Below are 19,821 nucleotides of genomic sequence, written 5' to 3'. Positions count from 1 at the left end.
TAGCGCCTTTTACCGCATGTACCATGGTGAGTGCTCTGAAGAGCTGTTTAACCTCATCCTTCCATCATTCCTGCTCAGAAGCACGCGTGCTGGCCTTCGTAGTCACCGTTTCACTACCTGCCGCATTCCATCGCGTACTAAAAGGTTCGGTGGCTCCTTTCTCTGCCGCACGGTTGACAAATGCAACTCCCTTCCGGCACATGTCTTCCCTCCCTCTTATGATATGGGGTCCTTCAAACGAGGCGTGAAGAGGCATATTGTAGGCAGGCAGGGTGGAGGTGGCTAGTGTAGTGAGGGTTTCATCGCTGCACTAGGTTCGCTTCGCGTTTGGATACCACTTTCCACTTAACATCAGGTGGAGTGGAGTCATTTGCCTGTCATGTATAAAAAAAATAAATAATAATAATTCGGGTCGTATGGATCATCCATTTCATGGAAAATTGGTTCGAAAGAACCTATCGAATCAAAAATTCAACCAATCACCGACGGGCATGCGGATGGGTTAACGGAGCAACGGGTTTTTCAATCAATCATCCTATCCTAACTATCTCGTACGTTACATGGTAATTTTGTAAGTTTGTTTAGTTTGTTTGTCTGTGTGTTCCTGTGTTGTGATTAATATTTTTGAGTGTAATGAACCCCAGAAGGAAATTCTAACTGTAGTCTGCGTTAAATAGCTGTATTGGTATTTGGAAAAAGTTTTTGTAAAGAGTATGATTCATTGTTTTATTAAATATATTTTATTATGTTTCATATTTATTAAAGTTGTGATGAGTGTTTATATACACCGTTTCGTACTTCAGTTTCTGTGGCTTTATTCTCCTAACTTTAAAATCAAATGATTTTAAATGAAAATAATCATAGTAATAAATAATCATAATATAAAAATAAATAATAGTCATTTATTTAGAATTTTAAGAAAACTACTAATAGTATACGTGTTGTAAGGGTATACACAGTACGACGCACTATTGGGGTAATCGTCTGCACGGTGAGTAAATATTATTTATTATTAGGTGATGACGTATTTCTGTTTGACTCTTAGATTTCAGTACCTAAGTAAGTAATAAACTCAGAAAGTCAGATTGCTTCTACGAATTGAGAATAGAAACTAAGCTTATAAATAATGTTTCCTTTCACCTAGCGAGTAAAAAAAAGAATAAGACCGGCCCATAGGACCGGCCGGACCGTAACCCACTAAAAGATGCATCATATGTTCGAATCATTTAACTCGATTACATTTGTCATTGGTCATGACCGATCCGGGTTATAAGAATTTATCGATCGACACAGGTCTACTGCAAAGATCAAACCCACAGAATTTTTTTTGTACCGGGTCAATGAAAAAAATTTTTTCACCCACTAGCTCGGAAAGGCTTTCATTCTCATTAGAAATCTGCGCGCAAAAGCGTTTTTTGCACGCTAGCGTGGAAAAGGTTTTTGAAATTCGAACGTGACGATGGACTGAAATAAAAATGACATGTGCAAATAAGCGACTTGTCGTAAGTACATTACTTTTTTAAGTAATATAAATCCGTTGGTATATTTACTTTCTATTATTGTTGTCATAAATTGACAATGATAACTAATTCTGTTTATTAAATTATTTTAATTCGTTGCAGAACTAAAATAATTTCAATAATCAGTTAATCACACAAAATAAAAGTACAATAAAGAATAAAAAAAATTGATGAGGTATAAATTCAGAACGCATCCGAAGATAAACTTTTTCTTTTAATTTAAAAAAAAACTGATGTTTTCTAGTTAAATTGTTTTTCTTTCATCTACCATTTTCCTCGCTATAGTGAGGTGACAAGTTGTGTATTTCGCTCGGCAGCAAAATTGTTTTGCGTCTCGTGGCTTGAAGCCCTGGCTACGCTCAGGAATCTATTTTTGAATTCAATCTTAGCTTCCTTCGCTTGCTCAGGTTTCAATACAAGCACTCGCGTCAAACAACAACTTTGCAGCCTTGCCTAACAAATAACTGTTGTGTGTTTTCATTTATAATCGTAATGTAACTAGTGGAGTTATTTCACAAAAAATCTTAATAAAAACCATTTATTTTATCACTTTCGATCATGTTATTACTTCTATGAGGTTCTTTCTATTATATTTGCTGTACCTCGGCCAATTATTATACTCGTAACTGTTACTATATAATACTAAATTAGTGACAAAAATCTTTTGGTCCTTATGTCTAAATTATAATATAGGTACTTACGATTAAGAGAATAATAAAATAGTATTACAAAACTTAAACAATGTACTACAAAATATACTCAACAATAAAATTTGATACAGCATAAACTTTGAAATAATTAAAACTTTATAATTACAAATATAGTGCTCTTTAAAAATGCATGATAGTGTAATCTACAAAATACATTATTTACACATATTTGAAATAAGTACATCGATTTTTCAGTGTTCATAACTCTAAACGCTGCGTTTGAAATGCGTTGCCAACTACGGCTAAGCGTAAATTACGCGTCTAACAAGTGACAATGACAACACCTAAAAGTGTCAACTTTATGATACTTATTAAAGCGTGTAATTTTTGCTTAAATTTGTGCCTGGCCTAATGAATTATTTTTGTTTATTCATTTTTGTAACGATTGTAAAGAGAACTATACGAGTGATAAAATTTAAAAAAAGAATGCTTTTTAAAAATTTTATCATTCGTAATATCAAATCCCAAACATATCATTGGCTACTTGACATTTAATTTGTTTAAAAAATATTTAAGGAAATAACTTTAATATTGAAATAAATAATAAATATATATGCACCTACTCATGAATAAGATCATTCAATAGAAAGTAAGACGTTAAAATAATTTATACTTGCTTGTGCTCTGTAAGCACGTGATTTGTAGGTAAGTATTAAAATTAACCAACTTTATTTTGATCTCTTGTTTGGTTGTTGCGTATTTCAATGCGGTAGGTAAGTACTTGTGTTGCGCACGAAGTCTATAATACGCGATATTTTCGTCGGAAATATCTGCGGACTTGTCAAAGAAGTAGGTAATGTAGGTATAATTGCAAAGCGAATAACACTCGTTTTTTTAATGAGTTTGTATGAATGCACTAATTGCACCCGACACGGGCACTGGTACGTGTAATACCATGGATCATTAACTCAAGAAGACTGCTGACTGTTACTTCTAATCTTTATACTACAGATCGTAACTCTGATAAAGGTCAAAATTTCGTCTTGTATCTCTAGATCTGCCCTCCTTAAATGACAAAATAGTTTTTTGAGATATCATAAAACCGTAACCCAGTTTTAGAATATTGAAATTGTTTAATGATATTTCATTTCATTAATTTCAAATGTTTTTACAAGAGAATTTTCTGCTCTCTCTTTTTGTATTTGAAACGGTTATTTGACCTTTTGTCACTTAACCGCATTTTAGTTAGTGGACGGCAGAGATACAAGTTATCTATGGCGCTGATCTATGACATGAAATTAGTTTATAGTATGTTAATGGTCATGGATATTAATTCATTCCTTTTTAATATTAAATAAGTTTGATTATGAGCTAAAATTGTTCTCAGAACTTTGACAAATGTGCATGTTAATAGATGGCATTATGTGTTGCAAACTAATTTATAAGTTAACATTTCGTAATGTGTACCCACATGGCGCTGTTCCTAAACAAAATAAAAGAATATCCGACACTATCCATAAAAATCTGTACAATAAATCAAGATGATTCGTTTGTGGTCACTAGAAATTAATATACCTTTGATAAATTCCTGCTTGCCATGTAAAACTGGTTACAAAAATAGCGATTTGGTATTCGTCGCGACATCTGGTGCACCAATAGGTACTAAATACCCGACTACGCTGTCTTGCATCGCGATTAGCAGTCCATTTGAATTATTGGTCCATGACGGTAATACTTAGCGGGGTGAGACAGTAGAGTGGGGAGAGAGGTAAAATGCGCAGATATTTCCGGCGAGTTGGCATATCATACTAAGGTTACCTTGATCTAACCTCTCCTTTTGGAACACTCAATATCCAGCAATGGACCTGAGACCGATATAGTGACCGTTGATCTATAATTGAACAATCACTAAAGTGACAACGATTAAACTCACTAAACTGCTCAATGAAGCAGCAGCGTTACAAGACTCTGTATTGCACTGGCTGATAACCTCAGCGAAACGGTTTTTCACGTAAGACCAGTCGCATAGGCCAACCTTGCAGCCGTCCATGTTCATCGTTTTCTCATTTTCGAGAAACAAAACTTGATACATCTCGTTGTACTGGAATTTTCCGTTCGGTGTACACCTGAAAAGGAAAACAAACTTTAATTTTGCCAATTTTAATAAAAGTTGAAAATGCTTATGCCGTGTGTAGCAAAGCGTTTCTGGTTTTATGTGGCGATAGGTAAAAAAACTTGACCTATGTCGCATTTGGATTTATGCAGTTTAAAGGGAGACTGTTATTAATTACTGCGAATTTTCCTATGCTTACTTGTAGAGTGCAGCAGCCAAATTTGCGTTGAATGGCGACATGTTTGACGTGCTCCACTTGCGACTTTGCACCATGTTGGTATGGTAGTTGTCTCCAGTCAACGGGGCGGAGTCGCGATGTGTGCCCATAGCAACTATGGTCATGAGAATTGAGGGCGCGTCCGTGAAGTGAACCAGTGCGCGGGGTTGTTGTGGTGGATCTGGAATTTTAATAATCCTTAAGGGCGCGTTCCCATTATGTCGTGACGATAGATAGTCGCGCAGTTTAAAGTGTCGTAGCTTATATATTTAAATAAAGTTGTTCACATATAGTACAACACGATTAATTGTCATTCACGACGTTTTTGTCGTTACGACGACAGACTGTCGTGACAATGGGAAGAGCTAAAACGACAGTCGTTAGACGTTAATAAAACGCCACGATAAAAATAAACCGATAAATTGCCGTCATGATTTAGTGGGTACAGCTAGACACGACATGGTTCAACGATAAAATAACACATAATCGTGATATGGGAACAGGCTAGACGCGACAGTCCTATAAATAAAACGTTCTGACATAAGGGGAACGCGCAATAAGATATTTTTAACGAAGCAGCTTCAAGAACATTTCGCTTTTACATCCGACTTGGGAAAGTGTTATTGCCCTATCCATTTCCACCGTTAAGCAGCACTGCTGTGTCCGGATAGGAGGTAGGGAGTCTTAATATCTGCGGACTGCAATTCCCAATACGGGACAGTTCTTTAGTATAACAAACAGACTTATCCTGCTTTTACGTAATTGCACCAAGAACGAAGCCATAATTGGATGGAGATATTAAAATTTAGTAGTTATGTCCGGTACTTGATATAAGAATGTGATGAAATTCTTACCATTTTCCACATGCTTCGTGAAGAAATCCACCAACTCTTTCACGAGAGGGCATCCAAGTTTGCGATTCGTTGGTGAGCCATATCCGAATTTGTAGTATGACTCTAAATCTTCAGAGTACTCGAATCGTTTTAAATCTTGACGTGTAAACGCCTGTAATAGCAGAACTGAATGTAAGCTAATGCTTAACGGTTATCTAAATGTGCTGAACCCCCAAGGTACATTAAATCAAACCATGTTATTTTCTTATTATTCTTCTTGTTAGGAGTCTACATGTATTGCTACAGTATTCCCGGTATATTCTGCAATAAATTCCTCTCAACTACTCTGGGAACCAGGCAATTAGCCTGTCCATTAGCTCAGTTTAGACACAGACATGACCGAATACGAGATGAATAAACGTGACCAAGTTATATCTCAGTAGGTATCGGTTGTGTTTCCTACAGTGATTGCGTTCAATCGAGAAAAATTGATGAGCAAAGCAGATTGGTTTTCACGATCGCGATAGTTACAGTGTACCTAGTGCAGATGTACACGCTGCTGTCCGTCTTCTGGATTTATCCTTAAGATGCTCAGAAATATACACAGCTTAGTTTTTGTCAAAGTACAAATGCAGGGTTATTTGTAAAATGTTAACAACCTCGCAGGACTATATTACTAACAACATGAACAATAGCTTTGTTCCATGACTTGTGTCGTTCTAGCTCTTCCCATTGTCTCGACAGTCTGTTGTTGCAACGTCAAATATTCGTGGACAACAGTTAATCGTGTATATGTGAATAACTTTATTTAAATATACAAGTTACGACAACTGCACGACTATCTGTCGTCACGACATAAAGGAAACGCGCCTTAAGGTTGTGAGTTTAAATGTGCAAGCGTCCTCGCCCCGACGACCCCACGCGCCGCTCCAGTGGTACTTACCGCATAGAGTTATGATTGTTTAAAGCGGTCTAATTAAATATTTTTATTTTCTTACGAAAGTAATATCTAAGGATTTATTTAAAAGTCATGGAACAAAACGTCACCTTACTTTCTCAAACTCGTATCTTATAAAGAGTGATTATTTAGGAGATGGCATAAGTTTATATTTATTTTAAATTTCTTATCAAAGGTGTAAATTTAGATGCATTATTTTGAGAATATGTAAAAGACAATGTGTGAATATGAAGGAAATGTGATAAGAAATCAGCCTGCAAAATATGTAATACAATCCATTTTTTGCATTTCAGTAGATAACTTTGTGCTTTAAGATACGAGTTTGAGAAAGTAAGGCGACGAAAGTTGTTTACGATATTAGTAATACAGTCTTGTAAGGTTGTTAGTATTTTTACAAGTAATCCGAATAAGCTTTCTGAGATCTCTTAAAAGGCGAATTTGAATAAATGTATTAAAGAACTTACAGCACACCAAGGAGAGATCTGCGAAACGTCCCAAGCCTTGTTGTACCGGCAGATCTGATACATGCGCTGCGCAACCTCCAGACTCATGTCGTAGTTGAATCCAAGGCGTTGTGAAATATTTGTTATCATCTGAAAACAAAAATTTGGAACATTTTGGTCTTCTTCCTCCAAATCAAACATCCAGTGCCTTTAAAGAGTCCAAAACAACGTAATTCGAACTATCAATGGTGCCACATGGTACGCCACGAACACTGACCGTCCATGAATATCTGGAGATCACAACGATTCTAGAAGTGATGGACCTATATAGACATAAACATAGGGATCGGCTCAATACTCCTATCGCTAAAGCACTGGTTGATGGTAGCAACATTAGGAGACTGAAACGACAGCACGTGTTCGATGACTAGGAGAGGCTGAAGCAGAGGCTTCCTCACTCTCAAACGAAAAAAATCTGACGACTGATTGTAGATAAATAATAATGATATATAATAGACTTGTGCCTGATCGATCCTTAGATGGAGCGATCCTAGTTAGTTCAATCGGTCAACTGAACTAGGTCGGTCTTCTAGTTCATTTAGTTCATCTAGTTCCTTAGTTAGTTAGTTCGTCTTTTAAAGACCGTCATTCTAACTAAATATCCTTTTTTTTTTACAAAATAAGAGTTTTAGTTAGAGTGGTGTGTTTAAAAATCAATATTTAGGTACAACTATTTCATATACAGATACCTATAAAAAATATTACTGTTTTGCAAGCTTGTATATATACATAATGTAGATACGTATTAGAGACTTAGAACGAGCTTACAACATTCAAACGTGCATCTTACTCGAACTTGTACTAAAAGTAGTGAAAGATCGCTATTTGAGTGGCTCGCACCGTTTCAACTGTATAAAAGACAGGTAAACTACCAACGCAGACAGTTCCTAGTTCGTACTGAATTAAAACGAACGAAGAACTATTAAAACCGTGCAAGACGAACTAGTTCATGTCGGTCAGTGTAGGGAATAAATTCCTAATAGTTCGTAATTCATGAACTATATAAGCCTAATAGATAACAATGATAGATAAATAAAAAAAATGCCGTCTTTTTCAGTGTCGGCTAATGGTGTACACCTTGTGATGTATTTTACGTGGTATAACTAAAAATCTTTACGGACAGTAAACATGAATAAAGCCATATGAGTATGTATCGTTCCTTACTTCTTTGAATTCTCGCTTCGATTCGAAGATGTATTTCTGAGAGTAGGTTTCGTTGTTCTGTTCAACTGCGCTCTCCCAACCGGAGCACGCCTTATAGGGCTGCAATAGAAAGTGTTAGGTTTATAAAGGAGTGATCACGACTTATCGTTTTTTTTATTATGTACAAAGTGGTAAACATGTTTGTTAAAGAATAAGTCATCTGAATTTTAAACGTTTTAAGGAAAAATACCATTGACTTACAAATAAATGGACGACGGGTCTAATACAAAAACCACGAAAAAAATGTCCCAAGTCAACCCATTTAAACGTAGTGACATGTAAAGGAATATGAAAAAGCTAAAACGTTGAATTTAAATTGTAATGTCATCGCAGTACTGTCTAATTTTGCTTGCTTCGCTGTCAGTCGAACAAACGAAGACTAAAGCGTGAATGACGCCCTGTATACGATTTTAACGCCCTATAAGTTCGGACACTTTTTAGCGCGGACCTGACGTCCATATAATTGTAAGCCAATGGAAAAAACCATGAGAGTGGCGGCAGCGTCTTATGCTTTAGTTACGCTGTTGCGACTTATGTATGATCGAGTATGTTAAAGCGGGTACCTTAGTAGTGGAACCCATTTAAATTTGAAGAAAATATTCCACCTTTAAAGGGGGGCAAACTAGGGGATGAATGACTTGTGAGGTCGGTTTTTAGTACTCTGTACTGAGATTATTATGATTATTAAAACCAGGTACTGCTGCCTTAAGACATTTGCGATATTAGAAATCCTAACACGCACATGTTTAAGTCTCGCTGTGCTCATCCATCTGAAAGTGGTAGAAAAAGGTTTACCCTATTGAGTTCTACATTTTATGCGTTTTAACACCGATATGTGTAGTCGTCTTACTAAGTAGATATCCTACAAATCTGTTTACATAAATCTTATGAGAATAAAATGGTAATCACCCTTAAGAGTTTGTCATCAACTTCTTTCAACACATCCAAATCATCAGCTTGTGTCCTGAAAAGGCCTTCCATGAAAGCTCCGAGAGATTTGTTCGACAGCTTATCGTCCGCCAGTTTGAACTGTAATAACAAACATACATACTTGTTTTAATCATATTTCTCTAATTTCATCATCCACAATAATCTTTTTTATTGGTGGTTTTGTCCACAATTCGCACCCCTCATAGAACAATGGCATAAGTGAAGTTAGGTTAAAAATGTTCATTGTTTCATTGGACACAGAAATATAATCTACATCTTCTCCAATTCTTGTCACTCTATCAATTAATATTTTCGACAGTGTTACAAGAATTGGGGAGGATGTAGGTTATTTTTTTGTATATCCAATGGAGCAATAAACATTTTTGACGTAACTTCACTTATGCCATTCTTCCATAAGGGGTGCAAATTGTCCCTGATTTCGGCAAATTAAGATAGATCATTGCTAATTTGTACTATTTTTACTAACAACGTTTCAATGCATTAGAGATATAGAAAGGTGATGGGCTGCTGTGGTAAATATTAATCAATAGAAATAATTAACCATGTAATCATGTCTGTTGTTAGTCAGAAGCCCAGGGAACTTCTGCCTGAAAGCCTGAGCCAAATGTTGCGTGGTGGTGTACCCGTCACTCGTTAAGTCTCCAGCATAGGTGATATTGTGGCGAGGGTTCCAGCTCCATTGCTGTAGCAAGTTCAGATCTGATGAACATATGCGTTCCTGGAAAGAATATTTTTCATTTGTTAAAGGGTTTAATGACAAATTCAGCTATGGGAATACCCCACTTGAAAGCGTTTTGTGAGATCTAAAGCTAATATTTGGTTGTGTGTTATTTAGGTACAGATGGCCATATCCAGGGTGAAGTTCTTACGTAAAAGTGTATAACTACCGTTCTCGAGGGTTCAACACTCTTACAGTTGGCTACAATCTATGCCTTTCCGTTATCTTACTTCATCCAAATTGGGTCGGCGCGCGGTATGCCATGTGATGACGATCACCATCGTGTGAGTGGTTGCCCTTCGATGTCTTTCTCTCTCCCTTTTGTTTACCTCATCCTTCAGTAGGTAACTTACATTGAAATTCCTATATTCGCCCCTCCTGTAGTTATCAATGATGTTTTTCCTGACATTGGACAGACTTTGCAGTAAGGCGATCTCATTGGCTTCAGGGTTGTGCGATCCGTGACGGTTCACCAGCCAAAGAGCTATCGGCGTGCACCCTGTCAGACAAAAATCGGAATATATTTACAGTTAACAATAATTAGATATTACTGTTGCCCAAAATCCGTCATGATCTTGCAAAGATCGAGCCTAACCTTGCAAGATTTGGGCAAGAACAAGACTAAGTCTGCGAGACTCTTGCGTTTCGCAGTAACTTTTGTATTTCTTCCTAACAAAGATCAATTTATATCTATTCTGTCAAATATCAGTAACCTACATACTACATACCGTGTATGTACAGACACGTAAGCCCCGTACAGTTTCAACATAAACTCAAAGCTTGTTCATGAATACCATAGAGCACTCAAGGAGGTACATTTAAACACACACAACCACCTAAGTCTATAGTGGATTAAAGGACACAGCGGTTCACATGGCAACGACGCAGCAGATAAACTGGCCAAAAAAGGATTGCAGACGACGACGCTGTATAACCTAGAACAACAACTATAAGAAGGTAAAAAAAACTTCTCATCAATACAACCATTACCACAATTAACTGCCTCCGTGGCAGAACGGTTATCATGCCGATCTGTCACGCAGAGGTCCCAGGTTCGATTCCCGGGCCGGGAGAAGTATTTGTATGGCCTGCATTTATGTCTCTCGTGAGTTTGGGTGTAATTTGTAGTTGTCTATGTGTGTGTCCATGGCACCCGCGACACAGGGTTTCCCCAGTACGGGGTTATGTTGAGTGTGTTCGTTATTATTACAGTTTGTAGGCAGACTAGGGACTCGCAAACGTTCAATACCTCAAAAGACAATCACTTTTCAATTTAGATTATCACGAATTCTATGTAATGTGTAAAATTGCGTAATTCTCTTATGTTCTGGACAGTCGTTTTACTCCGTCCACAATAATAACCTGCGCTTTTGACTACGTATTTGTAAATTTATTCCACATAAGTAATTAAAAAAACATACCGTGGAGTTGCTGTCATGAAAAACCCATTTCATAGTCTACGTTATATTGTACCTCTTTTTAGACACGGTAGTGTAGCAGTTTGTGTTTTATCGGCTATAATTTTGTGTTAAGATTATATACGACCGCTTCGTACATCCGTTTCTTTGGATAAAATATACCAGATGCATGAATTAGAAGAGAAGTGATGAATACGTTACTGATTGACTGACTGATGTATTAACTATCAATAAAATATTCATACATTCCCCTTTTACAGCAAAATTGCCCTGGGGCTCCCACAATTCAGACGCTGTGGCTGCACCTTTTTTTATACCGACTTCAAAAAGGAGAAGGTTCACAATTCGACTTATTTTTGTGTATGTTACACGATTAGTCCGAGATTTGTGAACCGATTTGAATGATTCTTTTTTTGTTGGAAAGGTAAGTGGTCCCATTCAAATTTCAACAAAATATTCCACCTTAGGGGATTGGATTTCATCCACTTTCCGTTAACCGATTCCGTAAAAATTGGCAAATAGATGTAAATTCACAAAACGTCGATTTTTTTTAAATAAAAAGTTAAAATTTAAAATAAGTAACAAGACCTCGAACGGTGACAGAAAACATCGTGATGAAACCCTGCTTGCCGAAGAAGGTTCACAACCCTTAGAACACGTATGAAATACTTGACCCGCATTGGAGCAGCGTGGCGGACTGTGGCCTGAACCCTTAGAGGAAACCTGTGTTCAGCAGTGGGACGTATAATGGGTTCACAATAATGATGATAAATATGTTATTACTGTTATTTCATCCCTTAGACTACATGTATTAATTTCGACATAGGCAAGTAACAATAGTTGTCAGGTGACATTATAAATCTGTTTAAGACCCATGCTCTTGTCTAGCCAGCTCGGCTATGGCTTGTGGCTTCAGAGATGTCACCGTATTACTTGCAATATTTATTTAGTGAATATCGTGATATTTTAATATCTTCTCACTTTGAATTTCTCTTTTATTTACTTACTGAATTTTCCTGGTGTGTCTGTGAATGGTCCTTTCTTTCACTTTCCTTCTACCTTCTTCCCATTTTAACCAGGAGGTCTACCACGATATACGATACTACGTGACTGCATCCGCAACGAAGTTCATACGTACTACACAAGTCAGTTTTACGATGAAAGTACCTAATGTCAAAATTCGATACGATAGGCATTAAGAGACGGGACGAACAAGTCGCTCGCCTGATGGTAAGCTACACGCCTGTCCACAACAGTTGCAGTGCCACTCAGAGCTTTAAATCGCAAAGATCTGAGGGGCGGTGCCACTGCGCCCGTCACTGAGACATAAGTTGACAAGTCCCATGTATGTAATAGATAGGTATACAGAAATACTTATGTCAAATCACGACCTTCATCATGCTTCGTGGTAGACCTCCTATAATCACACTTGTAACTACATACGATAAGTCTCCAAGTTCAATGTGAAGGTTTACTGTAGTAAAAAAATGTAAGCTATTACGAAACCGGTTAATGCGACGGAAGCGGAATGTTTGTGTTGTGCGTGGAAAAGCCCGGCTTACTTAGGTAATAAAGTTATTAGTGTCTATAGGTTTATTACGGAGCCATAGTGTTGTCTGTGTTCTCCATACATTCGCCGTTAGTCTAACCATCTTCAATCAATATATCGCACTAACATAGCATAATTTAAAAAATTGCGTTATATTTATCTCAAAATTGCGTTCTATTTTATCTCTAAAATTTCGCTACATTGATGTGTCAGTGACAGGCCAGCCCTGTCGCTTTGAAACTAAATAGGTAATATTAATATAAATTAAAACCGTTTTAAGATAATACCTACTACGGGGCCCGAAATGATGAACCAAAGTTTACTCAATAATAAAAATCACTAAGTTCCGCAAATTTTTTTTTTAAGTCCATCTATGGAAAAATTAGTTTCAATCGATTGTTGTGGGGGGGTTTACCTCTCACCGGTTGAGTCGGCGCCGTGGGATCGGTGAACATTCACCACGACGTCGCCCAGGCTCCCGCGCCAACGGAGGGGCGGTCGGTTGTCCTCCGACCCGCCCCCAGACGAGTTAGGCCGCGCAAACCTGGCTCCGGAGTCCCTGTCCAGAGCCCGCTGGCCTCACTAGGGGATCAGGCGAACAGCGAACCGCGTTCGCCTTCTCCCTATACGTCTGTGCCTAAGCGGGTGCGTGTTCGCCAAGACAATACGGAATCCTGAGGAATCTGTCGTCATATGTTCGGAAGAGTAGCATTCTAAGACCACTCGAATCAAACGTTCGCTCAAGAAATCCGAGATCAAATTGCAACGGTCAGTGGGAAACCCATAAGAGGGAAGTTTACTTAAAAGGCTTGCGTGCCAGACTCTCTCAAAGGCTTTAGAAATTTCCAAAAACACTGCAATTGCAAAGACCTTGCTTTTCTATAGCCTCGCTCCATATGTGACAGGTATACACAAGAAGAACCCCAGTTGATCGCTCTCGTCATAATCCGTACTGGCGATCACTGAGGAGGTCGTGTTCTTCACGGAGACGGTTGTTGAGTACACGTTCCATACATTTTGCAGAGTATGGAAGTGACTGAGATTGGTCTACAGTTGACAGAGTCAACTCTGCTTCCCTTTTTCGGCACAGGTTACACGTTTGTAAGCTTCCACGACCTGGGAACTACACCAGTCTCAAGTGAGAGGCGGTACAGGTGTAGGCGTGTGAGAACAGGAGTCAACACAGGCGCACAGTAATGTAGGACTAGTGCTGGAATTCCATCTGGCTATTACAAGCTTTATTCACGTCTAGATTCCGCAAAGTTCTAAGTACCTCTTTTTGGCGTATGCGAATTGGTGTCATAGTGCAGCCAGCCTGAGGTAAGATTTGCAAAGAGTGAGGCAAAAAGATTTGCCTTGTCTTCTCAGTATAGGCCAGCGTGCCGTCCGGCCTCAGCAGAGCTGGCAATGATGGGCGACAAAAGTTAGTTAGTGACTTTATATTTAAAGATGTTTTGTTTAAAAAATTTATTTGTCAATTTCTGGCGCCGCCATTTTCACTACGCATACACAATACAGAAGCGTGCGTATGCGTACGATCGGAGCGCCTGATCGAACTGATAAAAATTTGATTACTGTAGACGTTATTTTATTTTTTTCCTTTGAAAAAGTATTTGTATAACGGTTTTTGTAAAAACAAACATCGTTATACAAATTCGTGTAAGGGTCGCGCTCGCGCCGCCGAAACGCTGCCGCCGCCGGCTGGTCTATTATCGGCGCTCATATCTACAATACTAATCATTCGAATGCGTAAATTATTCGCCTAAGCCGAATCAAGCACAATCATTTGACTTGAGTCGAATGATTACCGATACCGAATGCCCCTGCCATTATGTCGGGAGCTCGAGTCGAATGATTATTATGTCGGAACTATTGGGAACTCCACAGATCATTCACCATGTCCATATCAAAATATCCATGTCCCCGTCACATTTACGGTATTTACCATATGTCAGCAGAAATGCTCTATGGAATCTATGGATTACTTCCTACTACTAATTAATAATGAATGACCATTCAAAAATCATTCGAAGTAAGTTACTAATTTGTCATTCGAATGATAGGATTAGTAACTACTAACGAGTGGAATATTGAAATCATTTGCAATCGCGCATCGATCGCTAGCAAGCCCGGATTCAATCTTCGGTTCTGACTTTTTGACGGTAGGTCAAAAAGTCAGAACATTACTAAGCTACTACGGCTTACCAATACCAAATTTACGAGCCAAAAAACAGATCGGTCAGTAGAATTCTCGCGCGGAAGAAATTTCGGGAGTTCCTGCAGCTATCTATCATATCTTTCTACGTTATACAATTGATATAACATTTATTACGTTATGTACAATTTCCTTACAAAACTTTACTTCCATTCCTTCCGCGACAATGTGAATTGAGTCTAAGATATCGTTACTTACACAGAGTAAAAATAACGAAAACGAGAACTACATATTCGTCCCATCGTTACTAGTCTTGTATGGTGGCCATGTCAGGGAACCTCATATTCAAAGAGATATTGCGGTTTAATACGTTTTCTGAAATTTTCAAGTAAACGAGGCGTTTGAAATTAAAACAACCGCAATGATAATGTATGAATGATAATTTTTCTACATAAACTGTTTTACTTACTTAAATAGAAAGAAATAGCCCATCCAAGGAAGATAGTAGGCGACGCCAGTTATCATATATATTTTTCCAACTTTATAAACAAGACATTCCATTTAAGTCAATGTGTGCTTTGAGACTATAACATTCTATTAAACACTTGAGTTTAAATTAAGCAAAACCTTTTATGATAAGTTTCGTTTTGATTTCGCGTACTTACTCGTACTTTCACATGTTACGTAACTGACTCGGCGCGCGTTCTTGAAATCTATAGGTACTGCTATAAATGAAGCTAAGTTGGTTACGTAGACTTCGATATCTATCTGGAATGTATCTCCTTACGGCCTTACACTTGAGATTAATTATTCTTTCCATGTAGGGTTTGAATAGGTAATTTTTACTTAACGTGAATTTTATTGGTGAGAGCATTGAACGGAAGTTCTACTATCAACTTCACAAATTATAGTTTCTTATTTAAGCCACATATTGAGTACTATAGAACATATGCGTACTTCTTGAACTTTTATTTTTACTATGTAACAATAAATTTTACCTGTTATTTTTAATAAATATCGGGATTTCAGAGGAGGATTTCATTGAAATTTCGTCAAATATAGTCATCATAGATAGATAGATAGATAGATCTACTTGGTACTTGGTGCAACGGGCTGGTGTCCGCAACTCGACGTCAAGGCGCCTATTTTGCGTGTGGTAGATAGATAGATATACACGTTATTACTCACACACAAGAACAAGAACAGTACCTCTACCAGAGACAACCTTTGAGGTAGAGGAAAGCTAATCGGAGCGGGAGAAGTAATGTGCCAATTTACAAATAAAAAATAATTGAATTGTATATAACTTCCATTATAATTTATCAAATACTTAATAAATAAATATCGATACATTATACCTACATAAATATATGAATAAATAAAAGGTAAGCTAAGGAAACATAAGTACAGTAATAGGCTGTTGAATGTACTCTTCAATTAAACGAAGCCACGATATCGAATTTCAGGTTGGAGATCGTTCCACTTGCTTATAAATTCTGCTTAAAAGTAGTTAATTCAATACAAAGGCAACTGCCATGATTAGAATAGTTTCCTATATAAGTAAAGTAGTATGTAAAGAAGGACAGTTCGAAGGCCCCTCTTTACTGGGACAATAAAAATAGTAAAAACTTCAACAAATCGGCACCCGATGGGTTTATTTATTATATAAAAATTACCTCGTATTTTTACTAGTGTATTATTTTATTCGTCCGTAATTTATAATTTATATTTTCCCTAACATTTGAGTTACATTTATTGTCACCTTCATCAGTTTACACACATCCACTGCTGGACATAAGCCTCCCCTTGAGTTGCATTAAAACGGATCTTTATTTGTGTGAAAAAAATTTAAGAGGTTTTTAATAGATAATAGAATACTATAGCCTGATAAAAAAATGGTGTAAAACTTTTGCACGTTTATTCGGGGGACATGTAATTCATTTTTTTCTTCAATCTCATACATAGCACTACTATAACTGGTATTGTTAATTCTGTCAAGACCTATTAACAATGGTCGTTCTACACATTGCACGGACGGACATTGATAGATTGATCTTTTTATTGAGACCTTCATTATGTTTCAGTACTTTATGTAACGTGACGTTGTTGCTAATGTGTAGGATGTATAATTCCCTATGTGAGGCAAGTGCATAAGGACATTAAAATTAACCAATCAACTGCCATTTACCTGACGTGATGGAGTACTAAATTCAAACTGACAAATCGCCATACATTCGATTAAAGTCTGTAATTGTATTGGTCAGTTTATGGTTTGGTTGCATTGTCGTTTAAGGGAGTCACTAGACTTATTAAAGCTGTATCGACTTGAGCCGGTTAAGAAAACTTTATATTCGTGCAATAAAAGCGATCCGGGCGGAAGCAAGTAGCAGTAGAGCTCCTTGTAAAGGAGTTCATCCAGGGAAGTACTGCCACCATACCTAATTCTGTCCCCAAGCAGTAACGTGAGCATTACTGTGTTCCGGTTTTGAACGGTACAGGAGCTGGGGAAACTACAGGTACATGTACCCTGTCAACTTTATGTCTCGGGGTGACGCGCGCAGTGACAGTGCCCTTCAGGTCTTTACGATTTAAATCTTTGAGTGACACTGCAACTGAACTGTTGTGGATAGGCGTGTCGCTTACCACCAGGTAAACTGTTCTGGTAAGTGTAAAGTCTGTGTCCAGGTAAGTGTGGTAATTACCTAATGTAAGTAGATACCTACTGAATTCTAGACACGTTTGTACAACTTCAGTTTGGTTTAACAAAGCTATTAAAGAGAAAAATTAAACGATTGACTACGCATAGCTAATAGTATCGATGTGTTATAAAATAAAACTATAGAACACCAAGTATATTATTTACTAAATATCGACTGTGAACTGGCAACCGGTACTGTCTCAATTTTGTTAAGATTTCACTTTTTATTATCATTTTATACCATTTCATACTCCGCAGCGTTGCAAGAAATTCCATCTCAGATACATTTAATTTTGGCACCAGGACTCAACTTGTACTAACTCCTAACCAGATGCTATATAAATGATGCAAACAATTCTTTTTTTCATCCTGTAAAATCGTCAAAATTGAGATAGTAACGGTTGCCAGCTCCCTGTCGACATATTGCTTTATATAATACAATTCTAATAGAATAAAAAAGTGTGTTTTTGCAATAAAAATCATAAAAACGGCCATTTTCGTCTTCTTCTGTAAAAACGAACTGCGCGAGCCCAATTATTCTTTTTATTCGAGAAGTAGGCTCTTGTCGGTGGAGTAATCGCCAATAACCATTGTTCAGCGCATTAACTTTTACTTTCTGATCTTCTTCTTATCGTATCGATGACATAGACTTCCAACCCAGCACTACTTATGGACTTGTTTGCTATCGTTGTAAAAAGATGTGCCAATCGATGAGAGGTTCGTGCCGATTGTTTCCCAGGGTGCACCAGACGTACAGGGATTGTACTACGTCTTAAGTGGATGCTCCTTTCGAGCACCACATATTTTCTGATACGACTGAGTTTCTAATACGACAAGGTATTTATTTTTTAACCGACTTAAAAACAATGAAAGGTTCTCAATTCGATTGTATGTTTTTGTATGGATATTCCGATATTTTGTAAACTGATTTCGATGAATCTTTTTTGTTGGAATTTAAATGGGACCACCACTGAGGTACCCCCTACCTCAGTGGTGGTACCATTTAAATTAGAAGAAAATATTCCACCTCTAAGGTAATCTAGTATTTCTCTGCGTCTGTTTTTCGATTTTCTCTTCTCAAAAGCTTCAAAGAAAACTTTTTGTCGTGACTTATTTGATGCTAAGTCATCGTTTATAAGTATAATATCATTGCCAAGTCCAATGCAACTTAGGAGAAAAGTTAAGTTTCAGAACAATATGTGGCTTTCTAAGTTTGTTACTTATCCCGTACATTAAACAAATCTACAAACGATTTTGAACCTTGTACAAAACTACTAAGGTTTCCTCCTATTACGTCCAATAAGAAAACATCGTAAAAGCATGTCTAGAACTACTTTATATCTGATAATTAACGTGCCCCGATAACGCCATGAGGTCACCTATCAATCGCCACGATAACCTCAAAAAGAAAGACGTTGCCCACTAACATGGTGTATTAGGAATTTATAGAACACACTGGATAGATTGAAGGATAAGTGGTTATATTAATTCTTAATAACAATGCGTGATGAGTCAGAGGTGAACTGAATGGGTGACTACATTATGAATATTATGTAAGAATTAACTTCGACTGCATAGGTATGTAAGCGTACTTATACGATTAACATCATTCATTTTCGTAGCAGTAGAGCTCCCTGGAAAGAGTTCGTCCAGGGAAGTACTGCCATCTTCACTATTTCTGCCACCAAGCAGTAATGTGAGCTTGAAGGGAAAAAAGGAATAAAAATAGAATCATACACAACAACAAAGCAAACATTAAATATTCAACACAATTAGATTGAATGTCATGTGCGCGGCTGTGGCGTATGTAACAAGATCCCACTTAGCTATTTGATTGTCATCACCGAGAAACGCTGATTTTCAGTGGGCTCTAAAACCGAGTGAGTACCGGATGTGTGTGTCGCGAATGTACGAGTAAACTTAAATTAATTACATAAATATTTATAGAATGTAGTGTGTTGTGTTCAGTTATATACAGTGTGTCCCTGGTAAAAGTGCACATACTGAACAGAGTGAGAGTAGACCACAATTGGTCGACGAAAAAAAATAAAAAAAAATCTAAAAAATAAATTGAATGTTTTATGTGGGTTTATATTTTTTTGGCTCGGTCGGACGACTTAATTTGCATAAAACGTTATAACTTTTTTTTTACTAGCTTTATTGCAACAAAATAAAAACTATTAGCATTGTTATTAGTAGTACATCAAAAATACATTATAACTATGTAGACTTTAAAACAAAAAAATATTTAAAAAAAATAATTTATCCAAAATTTATTAAAAGTTTTTAGTAAAATTTTCTCTATAAGTCAATTTTCGCAAAAAAGAATCCCTAT

General features: G+C 37.2%; 1 protein-coding gene across 1 annotated transcript in view; it reads right to left on the bottom strand.

Annotated features, from left to right (window-relative positions):
- Window positions 1–3,408: 3,408 nt before the first annotated feature.
- Window positions 3,409–19,821, bottom strand: part of LOC113233798 (multiple inositol polyphosphate phosphatase 1-like) — a 27,148-nt gene continuing 10,735 nt past the window's right edge. The window contains exons 3-10 of the mRNA XM_026469004.1: window positions 10,020–10,165; window positions 9,490–9,666; window positions 8,907–9,026; window positions 7,959–8,057; window positions 6,756–6,884; window positions 5,355–5,505; window positions 4,483–4,681; window positions 3,409–4,296 (exon numbers count right to left, since the gene is read on the bottom strand). Of these exons, the coding sequence (XP_026324789.1) occupies window positions 4,062–4,296; window positions 4,483–4,681; window positions 5,355–5,505; window positions 6,756–6,884; window positions 7,959–8,057; window positions 8,907–9,026; window positions 9,490–9,666; window positions 10,020–10,165 (1,256 nt within the window). The 3' untranslated portion in view covers window positions 3,409–4,061. The remainder of the gene's footprint in view (window positions 4,297–4,482; window positions 4,682–5,354; window positions 5,506–6,755; window positions 6,885–7,958; window positions 8,058–8,906; window positions 9,027–9,489; window positions 9,667–10,019; window positions 10,166–19,821) is intronic.

Source organism: Hyposmocoma kahamanoa, unplaced genomic scaffold (assembly GCF_003589595.1).
Source record: "Hyposmocoma kahamanoa isolate Upper Pololo Valley unplaced genomic scaffold, ASM358959v1 80, whole genome shotgun sequence".
Lineage (NCBI taxonomy): Eukaryota > Metazoa > Arthropoda > Insecta > Lepidoptera > Cosmopterigidae > Hyposmocoma > Hyposmocoma kahamanoa.
The sequence above is the reverse complement of the archived record's forward strand: the minus strand, read 5'-3'. Positions and strand labels throughout refer to the sequence as shown.